We start from the raw sequence: 22,851 nt of genomic DNA on the forward strand, positions 1-22,851 counted from the left end.
CTGCATACTACATGCAGAGAAACAGGTCACAAAGGTCTGTCTCTTATAAAGAATAACCTGTTTTCTTTAATAAATGACTCTGCTACACCGGCGCCAGGCAAATGTTGGCTATGTTCAATCTCATGCTGTTAGGAGTTTTCAGTATGAGCAGCTTTATATGGCTTCTCCACTATTTAAATGTACACACACCGGTGAACTGAAGCAAAGTTACCCAAATTTACAAATTCCCCCAGTCAGTGGCTTGCCAGACCCAATGAAAGCTTTCTTCCGTCTTGCTCAACTCTGAATATCTCATCAGCCTCCAGAACTGCATTTCAAATGAGTAATGATGATTCTGTGAGCATCATGTCATGCTACATTTCTGCTTTGGTCCTCAGGGTACCGCAGCATTTTCTCTGAGTTTTCACTTGTAGCTAGCCTTGCATTGATCTTAGTACCGACAGCCAAACCAGTCAGTCAATCAGCCAGCTTGACAGCCATGCACAGCCAATAAGCCTGCATGGAAAAACAGCCATGACAGGCGCAAAAGAAGCTGGGTGATTTATTTAAGTCCTGCATTTTTCATGATTTATACAAAAGTCTATGATCCTCCTTCCTGGCTAAAAGTGATGGAGGGGGGTTGGAGGCTGCCAGATGCTCTCACTGTGCCACATGGCCCGGTTATTTTACTTTGAATGATGAGGTTATAGATTTTAGTAGATAAAATAGGGCACACCGGGAAAAGCTGTTTCAATGTCTTTAATAAGAATGAGAGACTGCACTGTGGGAGGAGGTAGAGTAGTGCTTGGTAATTATTTATAGATATGGATATAAATATTTCTGGCCTGCAGTAGTCCCTTGATAATAAAGAAATGATCAAGTTCGCTAATTGCTGCTTGTTAACTGAGCAAGACAGTCAGCGCCTTTAAGGGTTAGAAGAAGAACTTTGCTTTTAAAGGTTTTATGTCTGCTTTAGAGTGTTCAATACGGCCTCAGCAAAGCTTTCCCTGACCACTGGATGAGTGATGACCAGCCATAGTGGCAGGTGGATTAATCCATCACCATTGACAACACCCACCTGTCAGGATCTGACATTAGATGGTCCCTGCGCCGCACCAAACACAGATACTTTTTTTGTTAAAATGATAATGCTTTCAGTACCACAGGAACACCCACAATGCCTGTCAGCTGCTCACTCACACACTGTGATTTTCACTGTTAAATTACTGCACTGTCAGTCAACACTTGCAGGTTTGCATTGAGGAAACACCTGCACAGTATGTGTTTTACATGTCTGAAATACAGAAGTCTCGATTAAAGTACACTGACTTTGTTAAAGGGCAGTGTATCATATGTGTATAAACAATATCTGTTGGACTGATGTTGTCCTGGGTTGGTATGATCCAGTTATCAGTGCTTTACTGTCAAAATAAACTGCATGTCACCTGAAAGACAAACACAATCCCATCTGCACCCTGTGTTCCCTCTGTTATGGACACTGTAATTCTGTCTCAGCTTTTAGGTCAGCAGGGAGGGAGATTAAACGGCAATAAGCGCACAATTTTCCACTGGGTCAGTGTAATGAAGTTCACTGTGTACATGTGTGTGTTTGAGAGTAATAAATCTACTGCTAAATCAATAGATTCAGTTTGTTCATTACCTAATGCATCTTTAGAGTCGCTTGTCCATATCTGTTTACAGTTATTACATTGCAGTGTTGTGCGTTTCTTCACCATGTCTTATTTCTAGCATACAGCAGTGACATCAGAGCTCCACTGCAGTGTGTTTGACTTTACCGGGATGCAGATGTGCTCTTTCCTCTCCCTGTCCAGATGGTGGCACTGTGGGCCACTTTATACATATTTAATTAACTAACTGACTGGCTATATGCAGGTACACACACGCAAGTTGTTAAACCATAAATAGTCATGTTTTTTGAAGGATGAAGGACCACAGCAAACACATCTCAATAGGTGCTCTTTGTTTATTGTTTATTTAATATATTTGATAGTTTGTGGAACGACAGTATTACGCAGTCTTTCCACCTGCTTTCAAATGAGCCAGCCATTGTGAGGCACTGATCAGTACTTTCCTTGGCCTGGAGTGAGCTTAACGCTGCATTTGGAACTGGCCCAGCCTACAGTCAGCAGTTCCCACTGTGGGACCATGCAGCGCAGCATTATCATAATGAAAAGTTATTAATCTAATCCTACTTTTTTTCTGCTATCCAAGTCCCAGATAACTGGAGGGACTGCAGGCATTGCTGCTGTCTTATAATGACTGATTGTGCTGAATACTGAAGCTGAATTTCAATGCTTCCATTTTTCAGTGAAACCCCCCAGTTAGTTATGCATGTGTGGGCTCTCATAACTGAATTTAAAGCGTTTAGCTGATACTCAGACTCTCGGGATCTATTCAAATGGACTTCCTTTAGAAGTGACTGCCAGGCAACAATACAGTAATACTGTGTGCCTTGTTCAAGGATATCCATTACAAAGTGAATTTATGTGGTATTTTAGGGGTTTATTGAACAGGATGTGATTTGCATTTCTCAGTCTCCACCTCATAATACTGAAAAAAACAGGCCAAGGTGTTGTCTTACACCAGGAGGAAACTGAGGTCACCAAGCCTCAAGATCTTTACCCTTCCCCCTCTCACTCCCAGTGTGTTCTTCCCTCTCTCTCCACCTCCTTTCTCTCCTCTTTATTCTATCACCTCACTTTCCCTGCCCTATATCTCGTAACTTGTACTTTTCCTCCCTTTTTCTTGCATGGCTGACTCTCTCGAGTAAGTGAATGCATGTATCAAGGCATGCTATAGAGGAAATGGGTTTCTGTACGCATGAGAAATAGCTCATGTGTTGGCACTCTGAGGACTGGCCTGGCTCCTGAAGTTAATACCATGTGACTTGTTCAGGTCATAACACATACGGAAGGTTCTGCAAGTTCAGGCTATGTCTGCAATGTGTCACTGAGCTGTAAAAATAAAAGGCCAGGCACTCTGAAATGCACAGAATGGATCCCCAGTGTACTGCAGCAAATACATTTGAATTTTGAATATCCTGTATGAGCTTTGTTTTCTAAATTGCAGTGTAGGTGACTGCCTGGTCAGGAGAGGGCAGTCTCTCCCAATCTTAATTAAGGTGAAGTCTTATATTTCCACCTTTTCTGGGCCTGTGGATGACTGAGCATACAGTAAAACAACTCACCCACACCTATCTGCAGATGACTCTTGTAGTACAGTGGTAGTACTGAGCAATGCCATTCTGTAGTTCTGTTACAGTGAATATGTCATGAATGCAAATCAATATTAGATAGTGGTATTTGTTTTTGAGATCAGTACCATGCAGCTGCATGTCCTTATTGGATCAGCGGGGCTTGCTGCTGATGTTGATGATGGGAACGAGGCTGGCTAAGTGCAGATAAAAATAGCTGTGTGTGCCCTCAAGCCTGCAGCAAAACAGGACTCTCTCCTGCTGCCTGTTTGATGCTAAAAGACTCTGATGCCTGCTTTCTACCTCATTCCGCTTTTATTACCCACGCAGGTTACACAGGAACACAACTTGCCTCAGTCAGTGCCGCTTATTTAGGATGGTCACACATAATCACCGATCATGCTGTTATGTTTGGTGTTTTTGTAATTATTCAATGCTATGATTCCTTGCACAACATAGAACGTTAATTACGCTTTGGTTGCCTGTGTTTGTTTGTGTGTTTCTGTAGAGGATTCCCTCTTGCGTCAGGATGATATTTGGATGCTGGACGGTGATGACCCTCAGGAGCCCGTTTCCCGTGTCCCCCGCCCTGATCACCTGGATTTTCTACGCATCACACCTCCAGAGGATGACATCATCGGGGACACACCCTACTATCCCAAGCTGGAGTGCACGGTGAGGGCCCATGAGTAGCACAAACACTCACAGGCCAATATTAACTGTAATGTCTACTTTCACACCCAGAGCAGTGTACCATGGCACTTTTTTTTCCCTTGGGCACTCATGAGGATTTCTCTCCACTTGGGCATTTAACCACCTGATCATAAATTCTTAGAAGTGGATTAAAGGGTCATTGATTCTAATCTGTACACTGGGGTCCTAAGCCAGAACTGACTGAGATCATTCCATTCAAACCTTTCTTGTTCAGAGCAAACACAGGAAAATCTCACGTTCTCTTATAGCCTTTCTGGACAATTTTGTAACCTTATTTTCTGTTGTGTAGGCTATTAAGATCTATCTTTGTTGCAACACAGCAAAGGTAGCAACACTTCATATTTCATTTGCCACTAGGCATGTGATTTAGGTAATCCAGTATAAAAAATGTGTCTAAAAAACCAATTAATTGTTTCCAGTTGTTTGCTGCTGGCCATATTTATCCAAATAAGTAGTGCAATTAAAAAGCAACTACCTAACTATACTTGTAATTCATCCTATCCATCCTATAGAGTAATGTTTAAAATATATTTCCATCTCTACAAGGCTCCAGATTCCATTGTGCTTGCTGTGTGTCAGACACATTCATTCCTGTGGCAGATTACCAGGGTGTGGTTTTAGGCAGGTAATCATGCATTGTTTCCTTAGGACACAATAACTGGCTTGAGAATAATCAGTTAACATACCAGTACAAAGGGTAAGCTGTACAGAATTAGGCAGTCTGTATTGTTGTGAAAGTGACAGCCATCTTGAATATTTAGCTTTGGCATGTTTTCATTGTCGCTCTCATGCATTTTTATGGCATCAAAAAAACACACCTCTATGATGAGTTCTCATTGTGTTGTAACAACTGATCTGACAAAGGGAGGGGCATGGTGCTAACGCAATCCCATGCTGTAGGTGTGACTTGACAGTCTCTTAGATCTGCAGTTTTTACATCTGCAACTTGTAAGGAATCCTGTTTGAGATGATATTGTACGCAGTCTAGTACACAGTCTTGTCTATCAGTGGTGGTATAGTGGTGCTTCTTTCTAGTGCAACCTCTCAGGGGATTTACTGTGTGTGTGTATGAAATACCACTGCTCTTACATAACTTAATTCCTCATGAGAAGCCCCCACCTTATGTGTGGCTTTCTTCAGATGAGGGAAAAAACAATCACTGATACTTAAAATAAAATGGAATGATGAGCACAAGAGGATTAATTTAAAAATGTTTAATTTAGGACTGTTGTAAAAACTGGATTAGAAACATTTACAAAGCTTGCTTAGTCTGTGCTCAATGAGGCAGTCTAAAGGAAGGCATTCAGGAAGGGTGACCTTAGGTTGCTCAGGGCAACCACAGTTTGAAGAATGTTGTTTTCTTAAGCACGCTCCTGACATTTAAGTTATCTTTACAAATATCTATCAAAGGTTAGATCATATTTTAATCATAGGAGCTAAGCTGAAAAGATAGTTGTAACACCACAGAGGATGACTCTCTCTGTTGTTTTTATTTTGTCATTTAAACTATATAGGTATTACCCTTTCCCACATAGATTGTATTGCCTGTTGTTAGCTTGTAAGCTGTAGCTAACGTTAGTTTGTAAACTTTTTGAACCCCCATAGAAACAGTGTCTTCAAATTCAAACTTCTGTTGCTTCATTGCACAGTATTTATTATATTTTTAGTTCAATAGTATGTTGGCATTCATAATGAAGGTAAGTGAATCAAAATGACATTTTCTCAACTGTATTCAGTCCTGTTCAGCCTGAGTGTTCATGAGCTGCTAATCACAGAAGGTTTTAAATGTTAGCCAGAGCTGGCTATAGCCACACTCACTAATCACACTCTACTAAGCCCTGTATTGCAGTAGTTCACTGCTTAATGGTGCAATGTTGGGTTACTGGATCTCTACAGCTCTCCACCTGACCACAGACTCACTCCCCCTCCGTGTTTACACTTTTACCTCGGCAGCCATTTTACGGAAGTGAGCAGAGGTAATCAGACACCTGTGGTGCCGGGTGCTACAGGTCCCCTCCCAGGAAGGGAGGGATCTGAAGGGAGGCGTCCCCGGACTGGGTAGACCAGCGAGACGCATTTTTTTTCCAACCTGGAGGTTTTTTTTTTTCCTCACACAACAGCTCACAGGAGTTTCCTGCAAACTGAGACAGACACACGCAAAGGAAGACAGAGTCAAACTTGAAGAACGGCTCAGTCATGGACTCCAGACTGTAAACCAGCACATAAAGAAGAATAACCCACACCATTATGGACAATGCTGCTCCGCTTGTTGGAATAGTTGGAAATGCTTTGTGAAAGGCAGGTGAACTCTGTTCTCTCCCAGGGAGATTACAGCAGGACATGTTTCCAGCCGCTGAACAGCTTGACTTATCTTGCAGCGTCATGGGAATCTTGCTCGCACATCTGAGACTAAAGTGAACTACGGATAATATACAGTCAGTAGTAGTCCTTATGTGATAGAACGAAAGTCTGCTATATGTTACCTGTTTGTGTGTCTCTTAACTCACTTAACAGGATTGTACGATAGCATTTTTATAATTTGTGCCCTCCTGGAGAAGGTAAGAGGAGCTGGGGAGATTTGTTCATACAAAGGCCTTTTGTTTTCAGCCAACGGTAGAAGTGGAACAGGAGCAGCTTGGATAACTGGAGGTGGGGAGATGAACCTTTTGTGACATTTTCAATGGACACTTTGCTAGAGCTACTACCTGTTTTGGTTTGGCTCTCTTTTGCTTTCAGTTGGTGTGACATCTTGAATAAAAATGGACAGTTCAAGTAATGGCTTCGATGGACAGCCCACAAGTTCCCTCTTAAATGTCTTCAGCAATCTCTTCACAAGGGATAGATCTCCCTCCTCAGACGTGGAACCGGCTGTGCTGATGTCTTTCAAGGAAATGTCAGATGGCATGTCAGAAAGTCCTCTTGCTGAAGGTGGTCAAACTATGAACAGTGAGAACAAGCTCAAATGGAGGGAAGATGTGTTTCAGGGTGAGGAGAGTGGTGAAAAATGGGAAACTTGCAAGGAGTCTGGCAACCAAGTTAAAGCAACACCTGGAGGCTCAGCTGACCAAGATCTAGTCCTGGTCACTAGGGTGGAAACGTATAGTGACACGGAAATTGAGGAGGAGGAGACAGGCCGAAGCAGAAGTAGCCTGTCAGAGAAGCTAGGCAGGAGCGGGGGACCCAAGCTACCTGAGGAGGACAATAATACAATGGACCATGGTGATGGAGATGAGCTGAAAGATGGTACTGAGGCAGAGGCAGAGTACCAAGTGCCTGTGTTTAGAACACACAGACTTAAGGAGAGATCTCGCATAGAAACTATTCTATACTCAGACCAGCCCAGAGTCAGCAGAACTGACTCTGAGACAGTTCTGGTCTCATCGGTTTCCAAACAGGAAGAGGACTCCAGTCCCAATGAGAATCCCAACACCATGTTTAAGGGTGTAGAAACATTGGGTGGAGGAGAGAATAGTGGGGAAAATGTGGGAATAGATGAAAGCAACGATTATACTGGCATAGATTGTTCTCTGCCTGGTCCCTCCATCATCTCTGGACATCTGGCTTTAGAGGCTGCAGATCATAATGCTGCAGTGGCCTTTAAATTAAAGCAGCATGACTTAGACAGTACACAAAGGGCATATTCACATGCGCACATACACTCCAGCCAGGTGTCTTCCTCTGTTCCTTTCAGCTCTAGGACTTCTGAAGTCTCAGTCCAATCTAGTCCAGAGGAGCAGTCAGACACTGCTGGTATGACAAATTCAGATTTTAAGGAACCCATGTTGGTGTCGTCTGCACCCGAAGAGTCCACAGGTGACATCAAGCCAAGTGGCAGCCCTGTCTCACAGCGTGCAACTGCTGCAAAGACACCAGAAACAAATACGCCACCTCCAGCAACATCTGTTGCCACTCCCTCTACCTCCACCACGTCGTCCCCGTCCAGGGGCACGTTGCTCTCTTCAACCCCTTCCTTCCAGATGCCAGCTCTTTTCAGTGGTTTGCGGGTGCTGAAGAAAGGAGTGGCGGGGGACGAGAGGGAGACGCTGTCAGAGATCAAGCAGAGTGAGAAGGATGCTGACTTGGCTCTGCTCAGCCTGAAGAAGACGGTAAACAAGGCTAAGCTCTTCCCAGAGCAGAAGACAGCTTCTCCAGCCAAAAAACATGCGGAGCCTAAACCCATCGCGGACACTAAAAGCACCGTAATGGGACATCTCAGTCACCTCCTTAACCTAGACAACCACAAGGAGACCAAAAAGTCAGATGATGGGCAAGAGGCTAATCCTGAACACAACAGACTAAATGAGTCTGAGAATGGAGAAGAGGATGTGGGAGGGAAAACTCCAGATGCAAAGAGCACCACATCGCCACCTGAAATAAGGAAAACTGCGGACTTGGCCTATGAAACCTTCAGGAACTTCTTTGGCCCCAAAAATGTCAAAAAGGAAAAAACAGAAAATGTGGATCTGGAGGCAGTGAAAAAGAAAATCAAGAACGACAAGGAAAATCTGAGGTCTATTTTCGAGAGAGCCTCCAAATCTCCCGGCAAGGAACACAAAACTCTCACAGAAGTTGATGTATGTAACTGCACCCCTGTATCATTTTAAATCACTGCACCACATATCTTTGGGGGGAAATTTGTGTTGTGTTGACTACAAGGACCTGAGACAAACAGTGCATTTTGAAATAAACTGTTGCTCAAACACAGAAGTATATGTTCATGTTGTTGCATTTGTTGTCTCCCTTTAGACAGAGCTCACGTCCCCAGCAGACAGTGAGGACCGGACTCCAGGGCGTCTTCAAGCTGTGTGGCCCCCACCCAAAGCAAAAGATGAGGAAGAGAAGGTGGGGCTCAAGTACACCGAAGCAGGTAGGAACTACAAACTCATAGCTTTAGACACTGTTGCCTGTATTTACATCTATGCCCAGGAATGCTGACAGAGGATCATGCCAGTCAAGCTTACACTGACACACCTCACACTGATTGGCTTTGTTAGTAAGGACCAGTGGAGATGTCATAGAATGATATCTTGTATCAAATGTATGGGCGTTTGTCTATGAGTCTCAACTCTAAACTTTGAAGCAAAAGTAAAGCCAACACTATCAAACCCTTTAGCACTTACACTTTACTCTGAAACCGGGTGAGAGACATCCTTCAAATCCATTTAAGAACACAGTGAGCCTGTGTCTGCGCCTTAATGCTGCTGTTTGTGTGGTTGCTGTTTAGTGGCACCACAGTGTATCATGTGTGGGTGTTAGTGAGGTAAAAATATTCATTGAAATCAAGAAGACTCTCGGCAGCACGCCATTTTTGACCCATTTTGTACTCTAAAGGTGTAATGACGCAAATAGGTTAAAAGCACACATGGCTGTCATTGTGCTGATTGAATTACTAAGTAAAAAGCTTTCCTTTCATGATCTGGGTTCAGTGAAATTGTGTTTACTAAAAGCGTACAGTGCATTATAAGAGTAGTGCAACAGCTGTTGGATGTTGTCTGTGGTGTAGCTTCATCCCTGAAAATAGATTAAGACAAGCAAGTGTGGATTATTCTGGTGATTTGCGCTCAGGATTGGACATTGCTGTTGTCTAAGAGAAGAGCATGTGGAATCTGAAAAACAGAGCAAAAGTCCAGACTGTGAGCTATGTAGATAAACCAACACTTGTCTCAGATTAATCATTACTACAGTATGGTATCACTCCCATTTACTCCTTTTTAATCCTAGTTCGTAATAGGAATGACAACTCAAAAAACATAATAATGTGTCCAGTCAAATCCTCAAATTAATGAAAATGAAAGATTGACAGCAGATGACAGACATCTTTATGGAGACAATCACATTGTGGTGTACAGTATGTAACTTGGTAGGCCTTGGAGTTCATCATAAAATTGCTGTGAAAATATGTTACTATGTATGCTTTGCTTTATGAACTAACAAAGTACAAGAGAAAGTGCAAGTTAAGTTGTACTCTGGCTTCTATTTTCATCTGAAATTGTACATGTACACAAATACTAATTTAACTATATGGAAATGAGGTGAATTATGTTGTGGGTGACCTCTTTCACTTCCCTGCCTTGCTGTTATTAGTGCCAACAGATCAGCATATTTTACGAGTTTTGACCTGACAAAATGTTTTGTTTCAGCTTTCACCTCTGCCAGCTGTATAATTTAAAACTGGTTGGTTAAGTTGTAAATATGGCTCTTCATACAGAAATTGACTCACCCTTCTGTAGAATTTTACCACTAAGGACAGCAGTACATCTTGTTGGGATTGGTCTTGTCTTGCAGATCAGCTTGATAGTAATTTAAAATGCAAATAAAGCAAAGAAAACATAGTTTTAACCCAATAGGCCCTTTCTCTCAATCTATAAATGAAAATAACGCCAACAAAGAGCTGTGAAAACTCCCAGCAGAATGAGATTGTGTTGACGTACAGTACAAGTGTTCTTGTTCTGCTTACTTTCAGAGCACCAGGCTGCCCTCTTGCAGCTGAAGAGAGAGTGCAAGGAAGAATTGGAGAGGATGCATGTAAGTTACCAAATGAATTTAGTAGACATGTTACAACAACACTGACTGAAAAAATATTATTCACCAGAGAAAATTACTCCAGGCATCTGTGAGGGCAGACTACTGTAGTTAAAGAAAGCGGAAATGTAAATATGCTCTGGTGTACAATATTAAATAGAAAGATATTAAAATATCAGATGTGCGAAAGGAAGCAGCTCATTTGCGACAATAATTCGTGTGTGTGACACATGGCAAATTCAGTTACATTTCTGAGGTCCTTTTGGCTCCTCTACTCTTGTTATAGCAGTTGTCTGTCCTGACCACAAGATGGCACTAAGTAAGCATGAAATGCTCCAGCACAGCATTTACTCATAACACTAGAAATTTTCAGGTGTCACAGGTTTTGAAGTCGGGCACTTAGTATATACGTAGTCAACCTGTCAGCCGTTAGTTTTTAAAGTTAAATGTTAATTTTGCTTCAATATTTGTGCATTTTATACCAAGAGAAATAGTATAGAATGGTATGAAATGAAACAACTTACAGTAAATCAAACTGTCAAATGTAGTTGTGGTGTGTCTTGATGAAGAGAGATACTGTGTATGTAATTTGGTTAGAAGCTCACCAGATGAGGTACAGAATGACACAAAATATTCTTAGATGAAAATAATCACATTAGACCAAAATGTGAACATGTAGTAAACTATTAAAAATAAAAACTTTTGAGTGAACAAACTATTTGTATAATGGTGTAATGTTGTGATATATGAGTCTTAATACAATCTCGCACTTTTATACCGAAAGTGAATATCAAAACTGGGGCAAAATCTTACATAACGTGTTACGACTGCACTGTGTCAATTGGAAACATTTAAAAGTTCTTTCAACCATCCAGAATTTCATGCATTATGTATAATAACATGACTTCCAAATGTTAAGTCACTGCCACATACACACACACACACACACACACACACACACACACACACACACACACACACACACAGTGCTATGATGGACATCTTTTTAATTTCCAATATGATGACTCACTCCAAATCCAAGCTAAAGGTATCAGTGTTTCATTCATCAAAAGCAGAGGTTTGGAACAGTGTCTCACAGGTGTTATTCATCTGCCAGCTTAATCAAGAGTCAAACTTACTTTGGAAGACTAAACGCACATAGTTCTGGCCATGTTACATCATTTGTACCACTGATAAATTGCTTTATGGACCATTTCCTTGAAAAATCTGACCTCAGAATTGGTTTTCTAAGTCTGTCTGTTTAAAGCGTTTAATTTGACGTCGACCTTTTAAGGGACTAATGCTGACACTGAGAAACATGTACCGCAGTCAGCCCACAAGAAAGGGTGGGAACGTGCCTAATTCTATTTCTAAACGGACATAAGTTAATAAGGCACATGTGTAAGATTCATTGCAAAACAATTTCCTTTCTTTCTCAAATCAATACTTTGCTTTGGTTGGATTGTTTTTCATTGTTTGAAATGTCAAATGAAAACTGGAGTTACCAGATTTTCACTGTGCGAGTCATCTATTAGGCTCAGTTTGGGGAAGAATTTGATGGGAGTGAGGATAAAAATAAAGCTGAAAAAAATTAAGACGGTTGTAAATTTTCAACAAAGAATCATATTCATGAAGGCCCCATGGAAGAATGATTTAAACCTGGATCCAAGTTAATTTGAGGAAAAGTCAATCATCTAAGAGGATTTTATTACATGAAGTGAAATGACAGACATTTCTGATATTCTGGATTTGTTTTATTTTTGGCATTCTGCTCTTGCCCCTTGTAGTCAGATTTTGAGCTCCAGATCTTCCAGCTTCGAGGTGAGCATGCTGTCTCAATATCACACCTGGAGGGAGTCGTTGCCAAGATGCAGAGAGACAAGGCATACAATACAAGTCAGGAGCGAGGTGAGGTCCGCAATGTTGCTGTATCCACTGCAGACAACCCGACACCCAAGACGTGGCGCACTGTGGGTATCCAGACCGACAGGGAAACCTTCATCAAGAGCCCTGAGGGTGACGGCAGTGGGCTAGCTCAAAGCCCCACCCAGACCATCCCGAAAAAACTTAACTTTGACTCTATCGGACTAAATCTGGGGGTTAAAGCTGAAACAGCCCCAGGGACTCCCGGACCACCCCCACCACCTCCTCCACCTCCCCCACCAGGCCTCTCAGGACCACCACCACCACCCCCTCCTCCTCCCCCTCTGCCAGGTATCATGGGAGCACCGCCACCGCCCCCTCCACCACCTCCACTCCCTGGAGGTGGCATGCCACCCCCACCACCTCCCCCTCCCCCTCCTGGCCTACCTGGAGTTGGTCCACCTCCTCCCCCCCCTCCTCCAGGCTGTGGCCCCCCACCTCCTCCTTCCATGAAAGGATTCGGTTTTGGTCAGAAGGTGGAAAAGGCTCCACGGAAGTCTGTCATTGAGCCAGCCCATCCCATGAAGCCTCTGTACTGGACCAGGATACAGATACAGGACAATAAGTAGGTGTAACATTGCTTAAAATATACTCACATTGCTCTGACTACAATTTACAGCCTTATTTTTGTAGCGTGGGCCATCATTACCATTGTTAATAATAATAATGTTGTCACCAAGTTAATTGAAGAGAATTCTGGGATCTGGGAATGCGGTAACATTGCTAAGAAGTCCAACTGGGCAAGAAACATAAGCATTCAGATGATCAGACAGGTTTTAACAAATCCCCACATAAGCCACATTTATTGGGAAGAGAAATTAAAGACCAACATTAAATTATTACCCAGACTGTCTGTTATATACATGATACAACTTTAACCACACATGTTCTCTTTTACAGTGAAGGATTATTGTCAGTATTCCAGGGGAGCTCACTTTCATTACTACTTCCATAATAAGTGGTATAGATAATCTGGTGTAACGATTGACTCGTTTACAATGTGTCTTATCATCTGACCACTCGTGTTTCTTGACCCATCAGAATTCAGTGTAGCACAGCAATGAAGTGTTCCCAGATCTCAGAAATTACTTTGGTGAGTACAGTGTTACAACCAGTATTAATGAGGGCCAAAACTACAGAAATACGGCAGAAGTTGTTGTACAAAACTAGAATTAGCTAGAATAGCCGTGATTATGCTGTACAAAATCACTATTAGCCCATAAAAATTTCAGGTTACACTTACTTACACAACATAATTGCATTTTTTTTTACCCTGAACCAATTCAAACCCAAAGATAAAGAAAGCCAGGACAAGTATAACCTTAGTTCACAATATCATTACAGTAAGCACTGGAATAACATCTGAATCAATGCTCATATCATTTGACTTGTTTATAGTTGATAAGACTGTCTGATATTTAAAGCTTTTGGTCTCATCTTGATGTTCTAAACCTGTTGTTTTGGGGGATTACTACAGAATCCCATCGAAGTGGGGTTTAGAAAGCCCCAAGCTCTGAATGGGGATATCCAATATTCAAAGTTGCAAGAGTGAAACCTCTGTTATCCCAGGCCTAATGAACCTCTAAGCTTCATTGACCCTGGTTTAATAGGGCCCTACAGTTCTTAAGCACTGAACACTCCTATCCAGGGAGATATCAGAGATACTGTGTGTTTGCTGCACCACCATTCCCTCGTCCAAGAACCCTACTGAGATAAGATGTAATTGTAAGTGGATTATCCAGCCCATTTACTGTGGCTGTGGTTGTTACCTCCGAGTGCCAGGCTTCCAGGTTTATGGCCTTGTATTTCCATGGCTGGATTAGTGGGGGAAGCTGAGTTGTGGTTCGCACTCTCTCTGGTCCTGGCCAACGCTGGAGGACTGACTGACTACACTACAGCAGTTTCATGTCAGCTATAAATCTAACTGTAAAGGGGCAAGTTAAGGGGCATTAAATGGGTCAGATGTTTAACTACAGTATAACTGGATCAGTTGTGTGATCTCTGTTAATGGTGTGAGGGGGAACAGTGCAAAGTTTGAAATGTTGCCAGGTGTCTAAATGTAAGCCGAAACACAAAGTACAGTTGGCTGCATGCAGGACAGACTTTCTTGGGAGGCTGCAATAAGAAAAGGGAACTTTGAGGGGTATTCAAATTCAATTATAGTCATAATCCAGTCAATTAGAAAGTTGTATTGCATGGAAATAGTTTTTGGGGTTTGGATGTGATTTTCTTTTCCAAGCTAATTTCCTGCACTGTTGGGTTCAGAGTCAGACACTGTTCACTGGACTTATTTTCCTCAGACTCTCAGAAGGGAGTGTAAAATCAAAGGAGGATTTTGGGACAGTATCATTATGTCCTCAACAGAAAAAAAAACCTCTTGGCTGCCCCAGATAAATACTCTCACCACTGCAAGAGGAAGCCAACTGCATGAAGAAACAATTGGACTTACTTGACTCTAATTGAGTCACTGGCAATGCAGTTGATTGTTCTGGTATTTGAGCCATGATAAGCCTGCCAGGGCTTATGTTAGTATGTTGCGTCCAGGTTGTCTTTCTCATTATAAATGGGTTTTGACTTGGGACTCATGAGACCTGCCCCTCTCATGAGATGAGCTGCCATGTCATGTCATATAAGCTATGACCTGCTAGAACAACTATGATGTGTGGAAAAGATGATAAGAAAGGGCGACACCAATAATTAAGCATGTGCAGCGCATTAGAGATGTCATCATTACAAAATCTTTCCCTGAATAAGTTTATTTGTTCATAAGCCATTTAGTGTGTATGTTGTTTGATTAACAGAGTCTGGGGAGGGAAAGCAGAGACACGTGTTGAGTTTTAATGGACACAAAAGTGGATGTGTTGGTAACAGCAGAGTGCTTCACTCCTGAACATCCTCATGACTTAGGACACCTCTATTTCTTGTTTGTTTTTGCCATGTTACTCAGCAACTTCTGAAACAAAACATTGCCTCCTGTTTTCTACTTCATTTGCTGGAAATGATCTTTAATTATAGAAGCAAGTTTGTCTTTAACTTGTTTTATTTTCATCACCTATCTCACAAACAGTGCTTTTTAAATTACAGATCTGGTTTAAGGGCTATTATTGCCAAGTATGTGTCAGACAGTGAAATGGAAAATGGAAAAAAAAAACTGTTGGCAGGTTGATTAAACACCAAATAAGCTTCCACAAATAGAACACACAATTTGTTTAGCTTTCGGAGAGTAACCTAGATGTTTCTGTCCTGTTCTAGAAGTCAGCTCGATGAGTGACTGTAAATCAAATCTTCAGCAGATTTAGGTTGAAATATTTTTAAAAAAATAAATTGACTAAAGACTAAAATCTTCACTTGTTTTCCCAGCAACAGCACACTGTGGGGTTCTCTGAAGGAACCAGACATTGTCAACACCAAGGAATTCGAAGATCTTTTTTCCAAGGCCACGCTGCAGCCGAAGAAGAAGCCCCTGTCAGACACCTATGAGAAGAAAGCCAAAACTAAGAAGGTATACTTACTCCCCCCATTGTGCATTTTTTCTGGCATACCTTTGTCTCTGACTACAGCCACCTGAGGGCCTGACTAGTGTGCTTTCTTATCTAGCTTTGTTTAAAATAGGCTTTTTGTCTTCTGTCATGTTCCATCGTAAATCTAAGAACGAACAAACAAAAAGTGAACCAGGAAGAATGGATTGTGACTCTCATCAGGTCCTCCTCCAGACTGTTGCCTGCAGTTGCCAGATAATGCATCGGGCCAACACAGGCTATCAGTTTATGAGTTTACTCCCTTTTTTTTCTCACTGTGCAGGATTTTAATGTAGGTACGGGGATCAGGATTGTTGTTTTTTCCATCTGTGCACATTTATACTCAAGACGAAACAAGAAAAATCAGCGAAGATGTGCTTTGTGGGGAGATTGATCTAGCATTCCCCTACCCACCAAAGACACACTTGTTAATGTCATGTCAAATGCTGCAGCTCTGCACCTCTGCCGCAGCCAGCGCCGTGTCAGCATTCTGGCTGCCTCATGGTCCTCGCTGTGGCGTCCAAGCGGTTAAAAATCGGCCATTGCCCCAGACTGTCCCCTCTAAATCCATACACATCCCTTATACTGATCAATTTGTCAAGGCTCCACTCAACTCCAGAGGGCCACAGTGTGTATGTGTGTGTGTGTGTTCTTCTGTCCTCGATCTCCATCCTTCTCATTCACCATTCCGTCTGGTCACTCTAAACTGTCCAACATTTGATCCAACTCAGACAGCCACATCCAGACACAAATCCTGCCAACTGTCTCCTGCCTGGGCTTACATCAGCCTGGAAGAGGTTTGACCCCGCTAATGGAAACACTGTTGAAACACATTCATATCAATCAAAAAAACTTTCTTTTGAACGTAGCATTTGGGCTTTTTTATTTAAGGAGAAAAGACCTGCATGGTCTTTAGTTTAGATACCGCACACTGGCTGGAGTTTATATCCATATTTAGGCATTTTGTCCCCAGCACTGTGAATATATAGCAGTCTTATATTTAATATAAAGGTTTGTGTTTAGAGCCAGCTAGAGCATTCATAGTCTGACTCTACAATAAAAAGGGAAAGTGAATACGTGAAAGCATGGTTGTTTTCAGACCCGCTTCGAAGGCCAACTCACTGGAAAGGTCGTCAAAATAGAAGAAACTTGTTTACTTAATCATATTTTATCCCCGAAAGTTTATACTCGGAGTTAAAAAGCGAGAAATCATTTGAGAGAGAAATCATCTGAATCACTGGCTGATGATGGCTTCCAAGAAGTTCAGCTGGTTAACGGGTGGGAAAGAAAGGAAGGCGCAGAAGGAGGGGAGGACACATAGAAAGAAGAGAAAGAGAAAGTGGGGTTGAAAACTACTACAGCTACTGATTTGAGGAAGAATGGTGCATAGAAGTGCACTGAATGGGGGAGAAAGTGAATAAGGACAAAGTGGATGGTGAAAATGGGGAGGATGTGTAGGCACAAGAGCCAGTCAGCCACCAGGAAGAGTTTAAATTTTGGAGTAAAAGTAAAAACCTTCACTGTTACTCCAATTTGCAAACTTCAGAACAAAAGCTATTTACAGTGTCATACATTCTTGTTTTACTTGGAAAAAACCTTAAATTTAAGAGACTGATGTTTTTACATGGTTATTCTTCATTGAAAGCAAAGAACTGTTTTACTGCTAATTTGGCTCTTAAAAGTGATGTACTTCTCAGAAGTTTGATGAATTTGGGCCCAGGCCAGAGGTTGAGGGCCTCAACATCACTCTGCAGAATCAGACCAGACAGTGGTCTCTGTCTCTCTACGTGACTACCAATACCAGTCAACACTTAATGCAGACGACCTGTCTCTGTCAGTGTCTGCACATTGGCATGTAACGTTGCCAGTGAATCTGTGTGAGGGGGAAAAGTGTGTTTCATTTACCCGGTTCGTGTCTGTTTGTTTGTATCTGTTTGTGTTTGTATATGCCCCAACGTGTGTATTTTCCTTTGTGTGATGACAGCACATCCTCACGAGTCATTATGCACTTGCTCAGAAAGTGTTGCCAGATCATGCTAACACCACAGCCCCCGGGGGCTCTGTGCAGCGAGAGGAGATGAGTGGGAGGGAATGGAATGTGTGTGTACATTATGCATATGAGCCACTTCCCCGTTTTCCAACAACTCCACACGCCAAAAGTTTAAACTTGGGGGATCTAGGCGATGCCTACATGAGTGAGTTAATCTTTATCATGTGTGCCACAGAAAAAAATCAAAGCTCTTGTTTACTCTGGAGCCCTTCTCTCTCTGCTGATTAGCATATCAAAGCAGAGGAGACCGGACCGGACTGGACCGGGGGTATAATTGCAGGCATGTGGCTTCACTCCCACTGGCTGGAAGAGGCAATGAAGACAGGGCACCTATAGGGGTGGGGGGGAGCAGAGGATGGGCATGTCGGTGCATTCTTGATTGAGGAATGAGGGAGGGAAGGAGAAATGGATGGAGATGAAGAAATCAATTGAGCTAAACGGGCTCTTGAGTTTGTATGTGTGCAAATATGCACACCAGTAAACACAAAACGGCAATTTTCTCTACCCATATAAATCAAACCTGTATCAAGTTTATACATAGCGGATCTCCTTAAACAAACAATGACTTTAACCGGTTTATGGGAATGACTTATGAGCAATCATAGTACGTTTATTAAAAACATATTTTTGAAACCCTGGCTATGACGTAGGAGAGTGGGTGTAAGATTAACACCACTGGGTGAGACGGGGTTTGTTGAGTGTACTGTAGGTGGTTATTGATGGGAAGTCTTGATCCGGTTGTTATTGTAACATCTGCCTGGGTGATTCCAGACAGATAGTCAGACAGACAGTCACCGCAGAGCAGGCTGGCTGTTCAGCCGTGGCTGTGTAAACTATCCGCTCTGCTCTGGACCTGCTTCACCCTACCCACCGCGCCTAACATCAGCCACCTGCTTCAACTCAAACCACAGACACTCCCAGTGTCTCCTTCCATCATTTTATTTATTTTCTTAGCTCGCTTGCATTTTCTCTCCACTTCTCCTCTTTTCTTTGACCTTTCTGTGTTATTTAAGTGTCCACAGCAGTTAGCAGAAAGCCTCAAGAGTGCTTTCTTTAAGATAAACACTTCTCTTTTTGTCCACAGGAGGGAGCAGCTAGCTGTTGATGTCTACCTGTCTCAGCATCAGCATCGCACGGCTCCCTCCGCTTTACCCAAGCTGTTTGCGTGTCTGAAACCAAGCATCCAGCATCAGTTGTCTTTTCTCATTAAGTTAACTGTTTAGGCTAATTGGCAAGTTCTGCAGCCACAGTGAGCGAGAAGGGTTCCTGGGCTGCTTTTAGTGTGGCCCGTCCAAAGTGGTTAATTAGAGGTGTTGGGAAAGCCTGGTACTCAGCCATCTCAAGTCCCCAGAGTGGGAGATCCCCAGTGATCCAGGTAATAGAGCTGGAAGCAGCATGGCACCCACTAACGCCCTGTAATGCAATACCCACTTCTAAGGCTTCTGCTCTCCAGCTCCCACTGGACAGCCCAGTAGCCGACAACGCCATAATACCTAATGAAGAAGCCTGACACATTAACTTTTAGAGCAGGGCTTTACCTTGCCAAAACTTTCTCTGGCTTTATGGCTAATTCAGTCATAAGTAATTGTGACCATGTGTAGGCACAAATAAAAATCCTGTGAATTTATAGTTTGTTATAAAAGTCCTGCTTCTCTTTGCCTTGCTCTTCTAGACTGTCCTTTTATGGTGCCACTTTTGCCTTTGTACTTTCACTGCGACTTGATATTTTTTGATTATATCTCACACATGTTCTTCGGCAAACTGGAGGAGGTGCTTTTCTGTTTAACTCTGCTCCCTCGTGGATGTAACTTGACAAAGTGTGTCTCGGCTATTTGTGTGCACGCTCCAAATTTCCCATTCGTTTGCGTCACGATGATGTGTTATGACAACATGTGTTGATTAGTCTGCATGTTTGGGTCAATCCAGATGATTCGCAAGCTACTTAGACCAGTGGTTCTGAAACTTTTTTACGTCAAGGACCCCTAAACTGACACAAATTAGACCATGGACCCCCATGTGATAAGATTTTGTCCCCCATCTGATAAGAATTTTGTATTTAGATGTTTTATTACAGAAAGCGTATGAAATCCATGACCAAAATAGTCATACATTCATTCATTGTGTTACTAATGGAATTATAATGAAAATAAAGTATTCCCCTTTTTGCTGGGGACCCCCTGGAATCCCCTCAAGGACCCCTGGGGGTCCCCAGACCCCACTTTGAGAACCACTGACTTAGACTAATCAGGGCTTCAGGCGCTGTGTCTCACTCATCATCTATCATCTGCCTCCGCAGCCGGGGAAGTGACTAAATGATTTTTACCCAACCGCTTATCACAGAAATGAACTTTTTATTCACCATCTGTTCTTCAATTTGTTTTATGTCACTGGTTGAATAATAGATTGAAGATAATGTAATTTGGAGTCAAGCTCCAGATAGTATATGAAGCATTTGAAACCAGCATCACACCACATGGTGTCAATGCAGGTAACTTATGTTGTTGCCTTCTGAATAATGAGTCACTATCCTGTCAATCTAAAGAAAAGTGAGCATAAAATTATATGGTAATTATTCAGGTTAAGCCTTATTAACTGATGTGCATATTGTGGGTTTTACACTGAATCCTACTGATACTCTTGAAGCTTAACAATATCAATTCATTCGCTTTCTGTTTTTCCAGATAATCAAGCTGCTGGACGGGAAGCGTTCACAAGCCGTTGGCATCCTCATATCCAGCCTGCACCTGGAAATGAAAGATATTCAGCAAGGTGAGAAATATTTTCTGATATCAGAATATGTTCAACATGTCTAGAAGCTTGTGGGGAGCATGATATCATTTTCATCTCTTTCGAGGAAGGAGCTCTTATTTCAATTCCGCAGTTATAAACTTAATTTACCATTAAACTGAGGATAACTCGTGATAAAATGCAGATGGAGTTATTTTTAGAGATGAGATAACGAGCCCAGCAGTGCAGAATAATAATTTCCTACCTTTGACAGCTACTAATTTGTAACTAGAGACACTTTTTTGATTAATTTCTGTTTCAAGTGGAATGTGGATGATTTTTCCAGTTACCGCAGTGGGGAAAGCAAATGGCTCGATTTGTCAGAATGTGAGATCGCAAAACTGGGATGAAAGCAGCCTTTCGGTTTTCTGTCAGGCTGCTTGAAAATCCTCCTGCACTGGTTAAAATCAAATTGCCATCTCTTTCATTTGAAGAACTGCATGGATTGATTGCATGCTTGGTTGCTCTGTGGAATATGCAGGCGTGTGTGTGTGTGTGTGTGTGTGATTGTGTGTGTGTGTGTTTGTGAGTGTGTGTTTGTAAGTGGTTGTATATGTGTGTAAACACATAATATGTGTGTTGGGGACAGCATAGATGGGCCAGGAATTGGTCCTGTCCTGGGACTGTAGCGGAGAGTGCCTGCCGCCTGCTAGTCTGAGCATGCGGCCAGCAGATCTGTTTATTGTAGCCAGTGACGGTTTCCACAAGCCTAATGGGACTGACACCCCACTAATGATCTAAGCATGTACAAAACCACCTTCCACAGTTAGCAGACACCGAGCTACCACATAAAACCACCTCAAACACAAGCGAAACAGCACATGAGACCAGTACCTTTTTGTTTAGATTTTTTTCTCCTTTCCTTTCAGACCTTTCCTCTCTGCTCCAGTGTCAGTTTGTATAGATGGTTTGGTTAAAAAAAAAAAAAAAAGGCCTGCTCACACCCAGCGTGAGCCTGCTTCCTTGTGCCTTAATGGGAGGTGTAAGTAAAATGGACAATTTGAATCTGACAATGAAGGACAGCGCCTTAATAAGCACTTCTAAGGGCTCTGGTCCCTGGCCTCGCCTGCTTGCCTCCCCTTTGTTGCCAAATTAAAAGGACATGGGACATGTAATGTAATTAGAGCTACTAGGGAGGGAGAGAGAGAGAGAGGGAAGGAGGGGAGTAGAGAAAGCAGCACTCTGGTTAAGAGAGAGGGGGTCAACTGCACCCGCCGGAGTGACTGGGGGACCTCAAGGGCCACCATGGTTCAAGGGCAAAGGGAGGCTCTCCCCCACACACCACCTCACCTCACCGCACGCACACAAACACACACACACACACACACACACACACACACACGTTCACACGCCACACATGCCCTTCCACACCAAAGCCGATGAGTGAAAAGTGGAAGGAGAGGGTGTGAGGCGGTTGGCAGGCAGGCTTTGATCTGTCGGTGTGGAGAGATATCCGGCTCCCCTCGGATCAGAGTGCTCCTGTGCACATTGGAGCAGGCCCCCCTTTGGTGTGTGATTGACGGCTGCATGGCTGAGGGACTGAATAATCCACTCTAATAAGATGTAGGAAATGGACCTCCAGCGTTCCCTCTGATCCAGACATTGGGACCACATTGACAGCTTCACTGCAACAGGAACAGCTGGGAACCAGAATGCAAAGTATTACCTTGTTAGCTGGAAGCAGTAGTGTAGTGTTAGAAATGTTTCATTTGACCTGTGCCAGTACGATACGAGAGTTTTGGCACTGATAGCAAAAATTGCACTTTGTTTTTGCATTGCTATAAGCTTTTTTTTTTTTTTTCCAACCTTAAAAAGCAAAGCCAAAAAAACAAATGCCTCAGTGTTTAAAGTACCATATGTTAATTTTGTCCAAACATAAAACTAAATTATGATTTAAATCCTAAACAAGAATCTGATTTGAAGTTTTTGTCGCCAACTTTTAGTTTTTGACACTCACCTAGAGAGATTGACCTCAAGCCTTTAAAACACTAAATTTACTTTAATTTACTGTAAATTTAATGTAATTCTTGTTGTATCAGTTTTTCTTCATTGCCTGGAAATCCTGAAGTGCGATTGCTTTTGGTGACAGTGATGGCTTGTCACATCGAGTGACTGATTTCAGAGCAGTAGGTGGTACGCAGCCG

At 42.5% G+C, this 22,851-nt stretch overlaps 1 protein-coding gene across 2 annotated transcripts in view; it reads left to right on the plus strand.

Annotated features, from left to right (window-relative positions):
- LOC137200480 (formin-like) overlaps positions 1-22,851 on the plus strand; it is a 54,793-nt gene that overhangs the window by 5,888 nt on the left and 26,054 nt on the right. The window contains exons 3-8 of one of the 2 annotated variants that reach the window (XM_067615357.1): positions 3,702-3,868; positions 8,654-8,774; positions 10,371-10,432; positions 12,217-12,917; positions 15,713-15,854; positions 20,602-20,689. In XM_067615357.1, the coding sequence (XP_067471458.1) occupies positions 3,702-3,868; positions 8,654-8,774; positions 10,371-10,432; positions 12,217-12,917; positions 15,713-15,854; positions 20,602-20,689 (1,281 nt within the window). Of the gene's footprint in view, positions 1-3,701; positions 3,869-5,652; positions 8,482-8,653; positions 8,775-10,370; positions 10,433-12,216; positions 12,918-15,712; positions 15,855-20,601; positions 20,690-22,851 lie in introns of those variants that run through there. The other variant, XM_067615355.1, reaches the window with a different exon arrangement.

Source organism: Thunnus thynnus, chromosome 16, assembly GCF_963924715.1.
Source record: "Thunnus thynnus chromosome 16, fThuThy2.1, whole genome shotgun sequence".
Classification (NCBI taxonomy): domain Eukaryota; kingdom Metazoa; phylum Chordata; class Actinopteri; order Scombriformes; family Scombridae; genus Thunnus; species Thunnus thynnus.